The sequence below is a fragment of the Nothoprocta perdicaria genome, unplaced genomic scaffold (genome assembly GCF_003342845.1).
Source record: "Nothoprocta perdicaria isolate Ctin4 unplaced genomic scaffold, notPer1 scaffold_22, whole genome shotgun sequence".
Classification (NCBI taxonomy): domain Eukaryota; kingdom Metazoa; phylum Chordata; class Aves; order Tinamiformes; family Tinamidae; genus Nothoprocta; species Nothoprocta perdicaria.
Window position 1 is genome coordinate 2,799,333 of NW_020455415.1, and position 15,269 is coordinate 2,814,601.

The window sequence follows — 15,269 nt, forward strand, 5'->3', positions numbered from 1 at the left end:
ACCAAAGCAGTTTTGATCATGAGACTGTCAAAATATGTTAATTTTCCACGTGAATCCAGCATACAAAGTCTTTCCTCGTGCAAAATCTTTCTTACTGCTRTGTACTGCCACTGCTGAGGGCATATTACCAGAGAATATTGCAGGCAACTATAAAATTCATCAACCAAAGAACTGTACTCTAAAATTTTAAGTTTCCACGTGTGCTGTGTTTTAGCATTAATTTCAAAGAAAAGATAAACTGATGGTACTTCTGAGTGCATAAAAATTTTTAATTCATAGATCTTAGAGGTAAGATCAGTTTCAACTTAATGTGATGTAGAATTAGTGTATCGTTGGAAAATGGAGAATATAAATAAATGAACTTATATCTTAAATTGTCTTGGATTGTTTCTTTTTGTTTTGTAGATTCATTTCTAAGAGCTGCTTTTGTGTTCAAAGAATCTCTCCAGAGTTGTGTTTAATCAAAGAATCTTTCCAGGAGAACTAGGGCCAGCTTCTGGCAAAATACATGCATCCTATTGCAGCTCCTCCTGGCTTGCAGCACTGTACAGCACAACTGCAGCAGGAAAAGGGGGAAGAAGGTCTTGATCTCTTCATCATCTGCCTGTTATTTTCCTTGTTTCCTTCCCTGTGGTATAACAACACATAACAAAAGCATTTTCTTTCCTGCAGTGCAACTAGCCCTTTATGGGTGCATTGCAAATCACAATGTAGTGTGTTGCTATTGCAAATAGTCATGTTTACAGGGCATTGATTTTCAGCTTTGCTTTCCAAGATGTGTGCAACATTCCTGCAGCTCATCCATTGTGGATTCCAAAGATGTGACTAGAACAGAAAATGGGAAACGTTACTAGTGTGAAAAGGTAGGGCTTCATACTAGTCATCATTCAGGGATACAACTCTGAACTTAGAGGGGAATCCTAGAGAACTGGATCCTGAAATGGAGAGTTGTGTGATGGTAACTCGAGCATCAACGTGAAAATGGAACAGGAACTASTGTGGGAAAAAATGGTCTGAAAGATCATTTGATTGTCAAATGAGTGTAAGTGATTCTTCATCTCTTGCGTGGTTCAAATCAGTGTTAAAATCTGTTCATTATAAATGCCAGGACAAGTTGGACCTCCAGAGCAGGTGACTTAAAAGACCAGAAAGAACTAAAAAGGGGATGRGGAGGCGAGTACTTGGCTACTCCAGTGTTTAAGATGAGGAAGTTTGTTTGTTTTATGAGCATTCCCTCTGCTTTTGACATTTTTAACAGCCATTTGCATCGCAGCGTGTGTTGTGCAGTGAGAGCCCGGAGTTGCATCACTGGAAAGACGAGCTGGTCCTTTGCAAATGACACTCGGGTTGAAATGGGAGACTTCCTGGAGCAGCAGCCTTAGAGCCAGCTCTTAGGAAACACTGTCCGGGCTAGAACTTGTGCAGAAATGTGAGCGGAGGGGAGAGGTGATGGTAAAGAGTAGAAGGAACTTGGGGTCAAAGGCTACTGCTTTTAGTTTGCATCCCTGCTTTACAATAAGTAGGAGTATCACTGTTTTCCTTCCCACCCCCCTTGCCTCCAGATAAGCTCGCTGACGCATTGAGGACTTAACATGGGTGGTGTCAGGTTCCTGTTGGGAACTGAAATTTCAAGCTAATCAGCGGGCTGAGGGGTAACAATGGCCACCGGCGGCCGAAGAAATTATCTGTAGACATCTAAATTTTGTACTTAAATGAATAAGCAATGAAGGGAGAGAATAGGTCCCGTTCGTCCTGCCTCCTGCTGATTATTAGTGCTTTATTCAAGGCTGCGGAGACACTTCCTGTGAATGCCTATGTGAGCTTACTCTATTTCAACACCACGGGTAAYAGGTCTGTGTCCGAGCAGTGCGAATGTGGCCTGTACGGATTAAACTCTCCTCTCCTTAGCGCTCAGGGGCTTGTGGCCATTCCTAAATCTGCTAATCTTCAAGCCTGTGACTTGAACACCCAGTTCACCGTCACGGAGCCGCCGTGGATAGCACTGATCGAAAGAGGCAATTGCACTTTTGCCGAAAAAATAAGGCTGGCAGCCAGAAGGGGCGCGACGGCCGCCGTGATCTACAATGCCCCGGACAAAGGCAACTACCCCATCCCCATGTCGCATATCGGTGAGTACTGCGGCGTGGAGCTCCAGGGCTGCATGGCTGCTGTTCAGCAGGACCCGGGTGGGCTCCAAGGAGCGACTTGTGCTTGTGGGTGGCTGCTGCTCTAACCAAGGGGCTCCGTGGAAGAAAAATGCATTAGGCAATTGCGGCGTTGAGGGTTTTATTAAGAAACACCCTGGTGTCGTGCTCTGAGCTTGGTGCTCCAGTGTTGGAGTCTCCAATGTTAGCACTGTTTGTCACCTCCAGCACTTAATTGTCTCTATCACAGACAGGTGCTTTGTGCCAGACCTGGCTGCTTTGCCCGATTGCTTTAATCCTTTCTGAAGAGGAGTTAATCACTCCCTCTTCTGAGAATTCTTAGCTGAAGGTTAGACAAGATGATGGTGATGGCTTCCTCTAGCCCTACTAACTATGGTGCTGTTGTTGGGGGGAAGATGAAGTCGGTGATGATGCTGCATTGCCTGGCTTTAACCTCTTTGTATGTTCACCTGGGTCACCATGCTCGCAGTGCAGTTCAGCAGATGGCTGCAGTCTAGGTGGCTTCTTGCTTGAAATACGCCACGTACTTGGGCAGTGCTGGGCTAGGAATCCTTTGGCTTCAGTCTGGCCTGTCTGACTTCGCAATCATTCACACGCAGAAATTTTCAAGATACAGTCAGGTCAGCATTTTACCGATGAGACCCCCCACACACACTACTTTGGGTTACCATTTCAGGGTGATTTAGTTACAAGTCCCATACAAGACAGTTTACAGGGGTCAGCCCCAGCTCTCCAGCAGGCTGGTCCGGGGTCTCAGTTTTGTGTCTTTCTCCTGAGCTATAGGAGCAGCCCCTGAGTCTGAGCRCCAGGAAGATCCATCCTAGACAACTTTCTGCATGACCCAACAGGAAACCTGCAGGGTAGCGCCRAGAGCCCCGGGCTCCAGCGCAACACGCAGCTCGCTTTGACTCCTCTAGTGCCGCGCTGGAGCTGCTGTTTGTGAGGAGAACATGAAAYGCGTTCCTGGAACTGCCAATAAGGCAAAGAGTTTGTTCTAACAYAGCCAGCATAGAAAGATTTAACTAGAACTTGATGTTTGGGGTTGATTTTGGAGGTTGACAGCCAGATCTGCATAAATAAAAAGGAATTAACTGGGTTTTCATAGCTACAAAATTGGCATTAGCTGAATTTCCCGTGGAGCGGTGGTGACCCCAGCTGGCCCAAAGYGTTAAGGCAGCTGGAGCTGAGCCATATGTGTATATATATGTTATATAATAATTGAGCATATTGTTAGATATAATGATTATTATGTGTATCAATAGCATATAAATTAGCATATAAATTAAGAAAAACGCTGAAACTACCACCTAGTTTTACTGATGTTTTTCCAAAACTCAAAAGAATTTTAAGATCTTGAAAGCAGCCGAAGTACCATCCAAGAGGGTATTCCATAAGACAGTCCCATCTTTCTTAATTTACTTAGTTTTCTCAAAGGCATTTAGTTTTCTTTATTTMATTTTCTCTTTTTTTGTGATTTTTATAGGACCACTTTTTGATGCATAAAGAAGTAGTGTGTGAAAAAGAGGGCTTGTAAATCGATGCAATATTCACAAGTGTTAGACACAGTAAGGGCAAAGCAGTCTAGTGAGACGAGCTCTTGACTTCCCCTGTACAGTGTAGAAGGAGGATATTCTCTCTCATAAGTGTCTGGTTCCCTCCCTGGAGTGTAGGGACTCATATATTCTTTAGGTAAAATAKAATTGCCTGAGATGGGGGTAATCTATGTGCTGTATCATAATCACAGAACCCYRGAATGGTTGAGGATGGAAGGGACCTCTGCAGATCATCTAGTCCAACCCCCTGCTCCAGAAGGGACACCCAGGGCACAGGGCGGCATCCAGGCAGGTCTTGAAGACCTCCAGATTTTTGAGGACTTTTGTCCTATTGTGGACAAAAATAAATGTTTGTGGACTATCAGACAGAAAGTGCTTGTTCCTGCTGCTTTGTTTTTAATGGCACAGCTTTTCAAAGAGCGAGGGAAAGAAATGTGCTGTGGGGACAGGATCTGTGCACAGCGGTGCCGTTGAGGAGAGGACTGGGGAGACGCGGAGTCCGCTCCGCTGCTCTCGACGCTGGGACAGAGCTGCTCCAGGGCGCCGATCCGCCGGGCTCCGAGCCGGCCCTGAGCAGCAGCCCGGGGCTCCGGGAGCTCCGTCACCTCGGGGATTTGTTAGACTCTGGAGCCTCGGATGCTGCTTCTCTTCCTTCCTTCGTCTTGCTTCCTGCTGCCTTTAATGTGAAATCAATAGGGAGTTTCAGCCAACCTTGTTTTCTGTTACAGTAGCACAAAACTATATATATATTTCATATAAATGTCATATAAATAATTTCATTAAGCACTGTCTATATCTTATAGCAATGAAATAGTTGGTTCTGGGCAAAGTTCAGATGTCCAGGAAACTTTAGAAGTTTAAAATTCCTGGGCAGGGACTGAGAGAAAAAAAATCCCCTCTTGGTAACTCCTTCCTCATCCTCCCCAGTAGCTGTTTTCCTGTTATCAGCTTTACATGTTAATGCCTTTTGGATTACTGTTAGGCACACACACACACCCCAAAGATAAAGCTAAAACAGCAGTAGCTTCAACTGCAAGAAATTCTAGACATTAAGATGTAACATCCTTCCCCTTCCCTCTCTGGTTACGAGAATTACCAAGGGGAAAATGTTCTGAGGTTGTCTGAGTTGTCTGTAGGTTATTGTGTCTTATTCATACAAGGTTAGATCGATTCCATGATAAACAATCTAGGCTTTTTTTCATAGTTCCAGCACTTGCATTAATTGATCTGGAAAGGAAAGAGAACTTGCACCTATGATAATATTCTTCCTGCTCAGCTCCTAGAAATTAAACTGTCCTTGTCTTGAGAACCGCTGAACTCCTAAATATACCAATGAAATGGATAATAGTAGGGTGTATTTTCATCTTAATGAAGACAGGGCATTTACACCAAATATCTGAATATTGATTTAGGAACCAGATTTTAGATACTGTTTGCAAATGTCTTCTCCACAGTGGAAAACACGTGRCAACTTTTATTTCAGCTTTCCATAGATGAGTACTGTGTTTATCTTCAATGTGTCATGCATTTTGCCAGGTCCCAGGGAACACTCCTTTCTGTAGGCTGGACTTAGAGAGCACGTAAATATACTCTTTTAATTTGTGTATTTGGCTTTTCTGGGTTCTTTGGAGACAAGTTGGGTGCTTTGTGTTTGACAGGCAGCATTTGCAGTTGTGTGCTTGGGTGAATGAACGTGCTCTGCAATCCCATGCTCTGCAGGAGTCATCCAGCCTAGTTTTTTATTTAAACATAGCCAGATTTAAGCATGGTGTTTTGAAGCTTTTTTTTTTTATATATATAAAAAGTATCGAGCATGCATTGCAGCAGAATACCCGTGTTCTGCAAGCTGGTGCAGCAGMTGATTGTGGACAGCACTGCACAAGCAGTGCTGGTGCAGACCAGCAGAGGGAAGCAGGTCCCTGTCACAATTATTTTTTTCCTGTTCATTTACAAAAAGAAATACAAGACCAGCGTTTGGAAGATGGAAAAAATAGAGTAAAAACACCTATTTGGATACTGTTCCCCTATAGCTGTTAAGCTGCAATATCAAGTGAGTATTGAACTGTTTCCTGCATGGGAGTTTTATTAAGATTTGGGTAATAAAAATGAAATTAAAACCCTTGAGACTCATATCAGCAGCTATCTCGCTTTGGCCGTACAAATAATTGACAGTGCTGACAATAATTAGAAAGGAATTGACGTGGATCCGTGTTTCCTTCCACCTTTTTCCAGGACAGTCTCAAAGTTTAACTTCTGTTATCTCAGAAGTACTTTCAAGATAGGATCTTCTTAGCTGGTGATGCAATATCTAATGTGAACTACATGCTTGACAATGGAATTTGGTTTTATATTCTGTTTTGGAAGCTAGGATAAGATCTTGCTCTGTTTCCTCATCATAACTATCTAAAATATCATTGCTTATTTGATCTTCAGAGTAATTTCTGGTTTAGAGTGCATTTTCAGCTATCTCCTCTGTTTGCTATAGAAAAAGTTAGACTCTCTGTCCTGGTTTTAAACATCCCATGGGACCTGCATGTGAAAAAAAAGCAAATTTCCAGGAATGTCCCCAAGAAGCAAATGCCACAAACTTCCTTTTCCATTAAGTCCTTGTGAAGTTACCAGCTCTGCTAGCAGCAATTCAAAATGACTATTGGCAATATCCAAAATGTGACTGGACACATGCCTAAGCAAACTTCTGTAGCTGATCCTTGATCAGGGCTTGGCATGGACATTCCAGGTCCCTGCTTCTCCACAGGTGGCCCCCAAAGTCCCTGAGGGCTCCACAGAAGGCAGGCGGCAAGAGAGCTACAGTCAGCTCTGGGATTTTCCAGGTCCYGTGGAGCGCGTAGCCAGCAAATCCCAGGAACTCACCACAATGGTATTTGTTGTTACTCCTTTAGTTTCCCCAAATAATGTGCGTGCTGAGTGCTGGGCGTAATGAGTGCTGAGTGCATGTTCTGATTTACCTGTTCGTTTGAAACCCAGTACATGGACTGGGAGCCCAAGAGAGACAGTACATGGGGAGCCCAAATTTTTCTTCTGTAGGAAACCAGGACAAGCTCTGCACTGAGACAAGAAAATATCACCCTATGAGGTCTCTTAGGTCATGTAAACTGCTGCAGCAGAAATCAGCCCAAACTGGCCCTTTAGCGTTATCGTTTTGACCRTTGCTCTGGAGACACTGCCCAGAACTTTCACGGCCACAACCAGCAACAGAAGCCAAACCTCTGCACGCCCCTTTCCCCCAAGAAGGGGACATTCCCACCCTCTGGCTAGTGAGGGCGACTTCTCTGATGACAAGAAAGAAGAAAAGAGGTATTAACCTCTAAAAAGTCAATCAACCTGGCTTCTGATTGCAAGTATGTAGAACATTGTAGAGCGTGCACAGCTTTCGTCAGTCACTTATCAGTTTAACCTGTGTTATCAGCCGTGTTATAGCGGTGCTAGTTGTTACAGCTCAAGTACGGGYGGGAATAAAGCATAATGGCAGAAACCCAGTAATCACCTGCAGCTACGACTGAAACGAGCCCCCAGAGCCCTGTGCAGGGTGAAAATCAGCCCCGATGGCTCTTTTCCTCTGAAGAGCTGTGGTGGAAACACCTCGAAGGGGCAGTAAAAGCCAAGGGGCTGCTGAAGCTCCACCACCCGGGCTGCATACAGCAGCTAAAGGGAAAAGGCTGCGGAGGGAAGACCTCCCTTGCAGGAGCTCAGGCGTTTGCTCCCACCAGGGAACGTTTGGTTCCCCCTTCTCTGGAAGCTTCAAGCTCATTTTCCTGCTTCCTTGGTGGCCTTGGAGCTTCAAGCTGTGGTGATGAGGGGTGTTGAGCTGCCCTCGTTGAGCTCCTGGTGCTGCAGGAACACAGAGGGCTCTGCTTACAAGGCAGGAGCCAGGCTCCTGATGACGGTAATAAGTTCTCTGGTGAGCAAAAGGCTGAAGAAGGTGGTTTCTGCTAAGCCCTGTCCCCGTATCTATGCAGCCCCTGTGACTTTACTCAGTGCCTCTCCCCTCTTTCCCCCTCCCTGTTCCCACCTTCCCGGCTCTTCCCGGCACAAGCTCCTGACTCCTCTTTGTTTCCTTGTTCCTTGACCCCACTGCCGGGATGGAGGCCCAGGTGAGCTGGAAGGCACATGGACCTTGTGCCTCACGTTGCCGTGGGGTGCTGAGCACCTCAGCGCAGCTCCCAGCTTCCCACCGCTGCTGGGGCTGGAAAACCCTGCGGGAAGCTGCTCCGTCAGCGCCGCAGCTCCCAGCTCAGGGTGCCCGAGACTGGGCATGGCTGGGGTAAAGCAGGGAAGTTTTGGAAGGGGAAGAGATGGGAATGAGGAGAGACAGCAAAACTGCACAACTGCAGAGTTTATTTCCTGTGGAAAACAAAGAAAAAGAAAAAGAAAAAGAAAAAGAAAAAGAAAAAGAAAAAGAAAAAGAAAAAGAAAAAGAAAAAGAAAAAGAAAAAGAAAAAGAGAGAACCTCAGATTTTTGAACTGATCTAAGCAGCAGCTGATCAGCCGACGAGGGGTTTTTATAATACCTTTTGGACCCAAGTTTTCCAAAGTCTCTTTTGGAACAGGCCATTTCTTTCTTTTCAAACTCCTATTGAAATTTACTGTCCAATTCACCTCCTCGTTCATCAGGCTTTCTAGCCAAGGATTTATACAGGATCTTTACAGGGAAAAGAAAATCTACAGTTGTATTGCATCTATTGTTATCTCACTTAGGAATTAAACCTGAATACTATAGCATTGATATTTTTAGAAACAGTCTCAGCTTCAATACTTGCTTTTCATTGTCAGTGATTTCAGTTAAAATTTGCTGCTGCTCTCTGCGTACTTTTCCAGAGGGCTTGCTGATAAAGTGATCATAAGCTGGAAGTACATTACTGCATGAATCCCACTGAAGAGTAAAAATGCTGTTTAGGAGAGATCTGAAATGCCTATCTTACCTGTCTATAACTATAATGTTTAATATAAGTGTTTGCATATTTCTGAATGTGGTTTGCTTCAGACCAAGGGATTCTGCRTGTAGGGAATTCTGTATGTCCTCCCAAACCTGGCCAGGCTGRTTAAGAGCAGACTGCTTAAGAGCAGAACTCAGCTGAGCAAAGGTGCAAAAGCATCGAGGGGACAAATCTGCACTTTAAATTATAGTTTCTTCTATCTAAAGGCAGAGGTGATGTTGAAAGAACCATATGCTGGCAAGCAGGACTGAGTCTAAGCCAACATGCTAAGCCTCCGTTCTCACAGGCTGGGAGACACGAGGCCTCTGGCTCCAAACTTTGCAGTTCAGGCTGGTTGTGCTTTGAAGTCACATGCCAAAATAAATCTCAGCAAAAAAGTATGTAATAAAACAAATCATTTAGTCGCAGGCTGGTCTTTGATTTAGTTCTGCAGTGATCTTGGGAAGGGAGCGAACGCTGGTTGCTCCTGACTCGGGCTGCTCCATCCACCCCAATCCCTGCTGCTGAGCAGCTGGTGCAGGAGGCACTCAGGACTAAAAAGTCTCCCAAAAATCCCCTTCCTGGTTTTTGCACGTGCTCAAGGCCTTGCCTGCTCCCCGCTGAAGTATCAAGCCTATCAGCAAAGTTCTCTGTCATTTCTGGAACCACTGGGTTTGTCACCACTCATGTCCTGGTTACACTGGCAGCTAAGCTGGGCTTTTACCCTTGTTGTGGCCATAAAAGCTCCCAGGCACAGAGCTGCTGTATTTGCTCTCTGATGTGTGACAAGGATGTTGGGATGGCTGGAGTCACCGTTAAACTTTCCCTATGGATCACAGTGAAGCTTTCTTTTTTCTTGCAGAAATCTGTATTTGATGGAAATGTTGTCAGAAGTGAATCTAGTAATGCTTGTACCTTAGACAACAGAAGCCCCTTAGAGATGCACTGCTGATTTTTGTGGTAGCCGGAAACTGAAGCTGAGTACAAATCCACAGAGTTGAAATGTTTTGAGTTTTACTTATTTTTTCCACAAAGAGCTGAGCAGCAATGTTTTCAGCTCTGCGGATGTGCTCGGGCTTCCAGTCATCTGATGCTCCTCACTTGGTCAACTGCACTATGTGCATTGCATGGAAAATCCTGGTCCCCAGGCTGGATGAGCAGTTGCCCAACCTGCTGCAAGGGAAGGAAGCCACTGATTCATGGAAACTCCACTGTCACTCAGGAGCGACCACCGCTGAATCAACGGGCCTGAGGAGCAACCGTCAGCGCTTGAACATGCTCAGTGCCATGTGAAGCCAAAGCAGATGGAAAGCACRTGGTTTCCTAGAAGCTTTGGAGTTTCTTGTATGTTTAAAAAAACCAAAATCCTTCAGAAGAATTCTCGGTCTTTCCTTGCTGGAGGTTCCGTGCAGTCACCTGTGGGAATGCCTTTATCTCCACTTTTATTTGCTGGCAACTCCCAGTTATTGCCTGTCTCTTTTATCATCCAGCTCTCTTTGAAATGAAAGGTGGAAAAGATAATTTGATGAAATCACGAGATTCTTTGCTGGGAGAAGCGTGCCCGTGCCCTTCGCTCCACACACGAGCATCATCCCGGCGCAGCCCCATCACGGCCGCTGGTCGGGGTTTAACCCTGTTCTCCGGGGCAGGACGGGGCACATCCAGCACTGTCACAGTGACCAACGCTGCCGTGCCAGCAGTGCTGAGCTGGTGTTTGCTTCCCTGGCACCAGGGACTCGTGTTCACGTCTTGCCAGYGGAGTGAAAGTGGCCGGTTCCAGCGCGCAGCGCCGGCTGACGCACTTTTCTTTCCGCTCCCAGGGAACAGGGAGTCGGACGCTGCAGTTTCCGAGCTGTGTCAGGGACAAGCTCTTGGATTCGTAGTGAAGCTTGGCTGGAACGGGCAGCCCTCTGTGGTACCTTTGGGTGGTGGCCACAAGAGTCACCATGGGTTTTCCTGAAAACTTTGAAACCCCTCAGGCTTTGGGGAGGTTTCCCACYTCTCTGCCTCCTCTGACCTCTTCAGCAGGCAGCTAAGGGCTGCAGGCACCTTTCTCCCATCTCATTTCCTTCCAGATGTGTTAAATCTTGGCACATCTTGGCCACAGAGTCACCTGCTCTGAGCAAATTGGCTGCCCAAAGCTTTTCCATCTTAAGCCAAGGTCATGAGCCGTTTTTGGATAAGGAGGTGCCATGTCTGTTCTCTTTAACTCATGATTCAGGGTAACTTTTGTTCATGAATTTTTGTCCTGTGTCACTCAGTCCTGGGTTTCATTTTAGGGCTCTTATTTTGATTGTTTTTTCCATGTTTATTAGTGCTTCTCCTTTCCATTTTGTTATTCAGTGGAAAGAAGGGTCAGAGACACAACTGGGCCCCATACGCAGCCCATGGAGCTTCAGTGCCTGGTCTTACAACACTTTGTCCTAATGAAGGAGATTTTGTTCGTTCTTGTGAGATTTCTTGTGTTTCTGTGAGTTTTCCACCAAGACACATCCAGATTTGGGTTTTTGAATGGGAAACAAACTCAGTTTTAAAGGATGTGAACATGTAATCGAGCTTGCTAGCAATAAGAATAGGAAGTTAATTCAAGCTACAGTTCTGTCACCAGCAAGGTGCCCTGAGTGGTCTGGCCTGACATTAAAGGCAATATTTACCGTGCAGATTTTTTTACCTTGGAAAAAAAATTGTTTAAATATTTACTTAAGTAAGATAAAGCCTCAGATAATGATAGGGGCCATTCCTATAGAAGTCAGTGGCAGCATTCCCAGGATTTCATTTTGTTTATCTGAAAGTCACACCCTGCTTTTGAACTTCTCAGAGTCACCACAAACAGCCATGGGGGAAAATAAAAAGGAAAACTTTGCAGCCTCATTTTGTAATAATAAAAAATCTTTAGAGGTTAAGCAAAATCAGATCTGGGCAAGAAATTCCTGCATGCTGTACTCATTGCAGATTTAATTCTGCTTCTAGTTTTGTGGAAGTTTCTTARTGCTGTTTATCCTATCAGTTTCACATCTGTAGTCATCATGGACTATCATTTTTTTAATTTCTGACTTTTTTGAAAGCTATTTCAGACAAATGTGGCAGCAATATGCTGTGCTACTTATAGACCCCATAACGCCTGGCTTATTTCTATTCAACTGAAAAATGTGTATTCTCCAAACTAGAGAATGTCTGTAATGGATGTAAAGGGGAAAAAAAATGTCAGTCTTTCTAAAGCCTTGTCCTTACCTGCCTTCCTGGGGCGGTGACTATTTTTGCATGTTATTCGATAAGCCCCTTCTCTATTGTGAATTGCACGGAGCTGAACTGAAAATCCTTACGCAAACTATGTTTTTCTGACACAGATAAARGGTACAGTTCACTAAATTTACAGAACTGTTTACAAGTCTGGAATAGGTTTTAAMTATGGCCAGCGTGTGCCTCTATGCTCTGCCCATCTCCTGGTGTGGGGCTGCAGGTGCTGGGATGCACCAGAGGTSTATGAGGCTGCAGCAAGGTCACGTCCCCACCATCCTGAGCAGGACGGGTATCTTCCATGACTTACTTCCAGGCTGTCATCAGCTGGGATATCAGCTTTTTTTCCCCCAATACAAATGCTAGAGTCGCTTGCTAATCCAAGGAATTACCCAAGCACTGTGAGCAAACTCTGCCTGTGCCTGCTGCTTGCTTACTCAGTTCTTTTCAGGGGCATGGAAATATTGCAAGGAGACAGTAACTTGCTCCCAAATTAATTACATGGCAGCCAAATATCTGCAACCACATTTGGAGCCTTTGTGCCTCGTTACCACGCGCTGTGCTGCCCGGTGACAAGTCCAGCGGCCGTGCTGGTGAGATTGCCAAACGCGCCGTGGACGTTTTGTCAGCAGCCTCCGGCAGTGTGCGCATTTCCCAAGAGGGTTATTTATCACCGGGGTTATTTATTGCTTCCCAGAGCGGGACCCGAGCTGCTGAAAAGCTGTGGCCAGCACCGGCCGCTGCGCTCCCCGCCGGGTCGGCTCCGTGGCCTGGGGCTGCCGCTGCTCTCGCGCAGCCRGGAGCTTTCACATCCGCGCCGCTCCTGTCCCCGTGTCACCATCRTGTCCAAACCTGTCGTGTATCTAGAGGTGGGAGACTGTGGCTACCAAAAGCCTCAAAGTCCAGACCCCTAGAGCCATAGAAAGTCATGCACTGTGATGGGGTGCAGGTTTGGTCTCTGTTTTTGCCTCTGTGGAAATGCTAGAGAAGAACRTCCTTAAAGCTCTGAAGGTGTCCAGAGCGGTTTGGCTCATACCCACTGTATAAATCCTGCTATATATTCTTAGAGCATTGCTCTTCCCTGCACCTCCATGGGACAGATTTCAGAATTAAAACATGTCTCTCTCTGATTTCTTACAAGCATACTTGTTATTACATCTAGACATGTTATTGTTGGAGTAAGTTCTCTCCTTACATGTGGCATGAGAACAAGAGAAGCTTGTTCAGGTTAGGACAAAAAGCCTTGCTTAGTGAGCAATATTGATCTTGATTGATTGATTGATTGCATTTCTGCATGTTTAGCAGTGTTGATCTTTAGCAAATTGCTTCATCTGCTCTTCATCCCTTTGTAGCAAAAGCAAGTTCTGATCCCCTGGGCTGCTGAGTGACAACCCCTCCACCAGTTTCTGTGCTAGTATCTCTGCAGATTTATTATACACTGAAGTGCGAGCGCTATTTATCACACGATTCATGTATTTGACAGAAGATTGTGTGTCAGCAGAAGTGAAATAAAAGTCAGGATGGATAATTTCTGTATATTGAGTCACATTTTCCATTCGTTAAATGGAAAAAAAAAAAAAAACCTCTGTCCTTGTACTACCCATTGTCCTCTCATCAAACTAACCGAAACATCCACATTTTTGTTTAACCATTTGCCTAACCTATGAACTACTTGCCTACCTCTTCCAGGGCATCACCATGGGAAGAGTCAAGCTGTAATGCTGGCAAGCCTTGTGGATGTGGCTGTGTGTGTAAGCATGTGTCATACGTGGGAGCCACATCACCAAGTGATGCGTCTTGGATCCACTTCACACCTTTCTTTAGGTTTTCTTTTGAAAATCCTTTGAACAAGTCCATCCTCAGCTGATGAATTTCTGCTTCAGCCTCTTGCAGAGGGTGCTGAGCCCGTGCTGCCAGGCGGGTGCTCAGCAGGGAGGATGCCAGCGCACGGGGCAGGTTTGACTCCCTTGCTCCCAGGCARTCCTTCACACCTGAGCCACCTCCCGACATATCCCTGCAATTCAGGTCGAGTTGCATTAACATTGTGCCCAGCTTTGTGCACGGGTGTAAATGAAGATGTGTACCACAGGAAACAGCCGCTTTTAGATCTGCACTGAATTATCATCAATTACAATTATCAATTTATTATGAACTAAGCAGTGCCAACTCATATTGGGAAGAGTTTGACTCTGTGCAAACCAATTCTGTTCACAATTGCACGGGCAGCAGCAGATCTTGTGGCACATAATCACTGCACAGGAATAATCCTATCAAAATGATGACTCGTATATCCTCCATAATCAAAATTATGATCCAGAAACCCAACTTGCATGTGGCAGTGCATGGCAATCTGCAGATGTATTTCAGCCACTCTGGATGTTAGGGGCAATTCCTGTGGAGCAGCTGACAGCAGCAGGACCTCTCAGTCAGGAGAGTGGCTTTATGCAGAGGAGGAGCTTGAAATGTCCTTGCTTCTCTTGTTATCTCCATTTCTTGCCTCAAATACCCGGGTGGGGATCTGGGGCATGTCATGTTCATACATGCTCTGATCCTGCCAGCACGCTAAGCAATGCTGCAGAACCATGTGGCAAAAAAATAYCATATGCAAGCAAGAGAAAAGGACCTCTGAGTGCAAAGCGGCCATCTAAAAAGTGCCTGCAGAGCCCTGAAGAAATGTGGATTTGCTTTGCAAGTTGCACMGTTCAAATAACAATTAATTATGCAAAGAAAACTAACACACAAATAGAAAAAGGAGTGATTGGCTGAAGTGGCAGTTTTACAATGCATGTTCAATAACACCGGGAACAACGGGCAATGAGTTAGCAGCGCTAACCTGGTACTCCATAAACTGATTGCGGGCAGGACTGATACCAGGCGTTGCTGAGTGCTCAGCAAATATTAACTCAGCGGTGCAAAGCGGGCTGGTTTTGGCTGGGCCCTGGGTGCTGGTGGGGCTGGGCTCACTTGGGGGCCTGCTGGCAGCGCTGGTGCTTGGCTCCTGGGGCGGGGGGGAGGATTTGGGGGGTAACCTGGGAGGCAATGCAAGGGGAAAATCCATCGCCACTGGGAGTCGAGATGAGGGTAGGAGCCAGTGCCCTGAGTTGGCTGGAGGGGCAAAGCGTTGCCCCCGAGTGATGCAAGGGGAACGCACTGCTCCCCGGAGGAGACCCAGTGGGATGATCTACCGGCCAGGGCCATACGGGAGACCCTGCCCGTCCCGGGAGGTGCCGCAGGGGCTGAGCGGCTGCGCGATCCGCCGCGGGAGGCGGCTCGGGGGCCGCGGCAGGCCGGGCAGTGCCGCTCACCGCTCTCCCCGGGAGGCGATGCCGGAGGCGGCCGGGGCAGAGCTGCTGCGCGAGGCGGCGGTGCCGGAGCCCCGT

General features: G+C 46.2%; 1 protein-coding gene across 1 annotated transcript in view; it reads left to right on the forward strand.

Annotated features, from left to right (window-relative positions):
* Nucleotides 1–1,723: 1,723 nt before the first annotated feature.
* Nucleotides 1,724–15,269, forward strand: part of RNF128 (ring finger protein 128, E3 ubiquitin protein ligase) — a 38,527-nt gene continuing 24,981 nt past the window's right edge. Inside the window, exon 1 of the mRNA XM_026039055.1 lies at nt 1,724–2,129. Within this exon, the coding sequence (XP_025894840.1) occupies nt 1,724–2,129 (406 nt within the window). The remainder of the gene's footprint in view (nt 2,130–15,269) is intronic.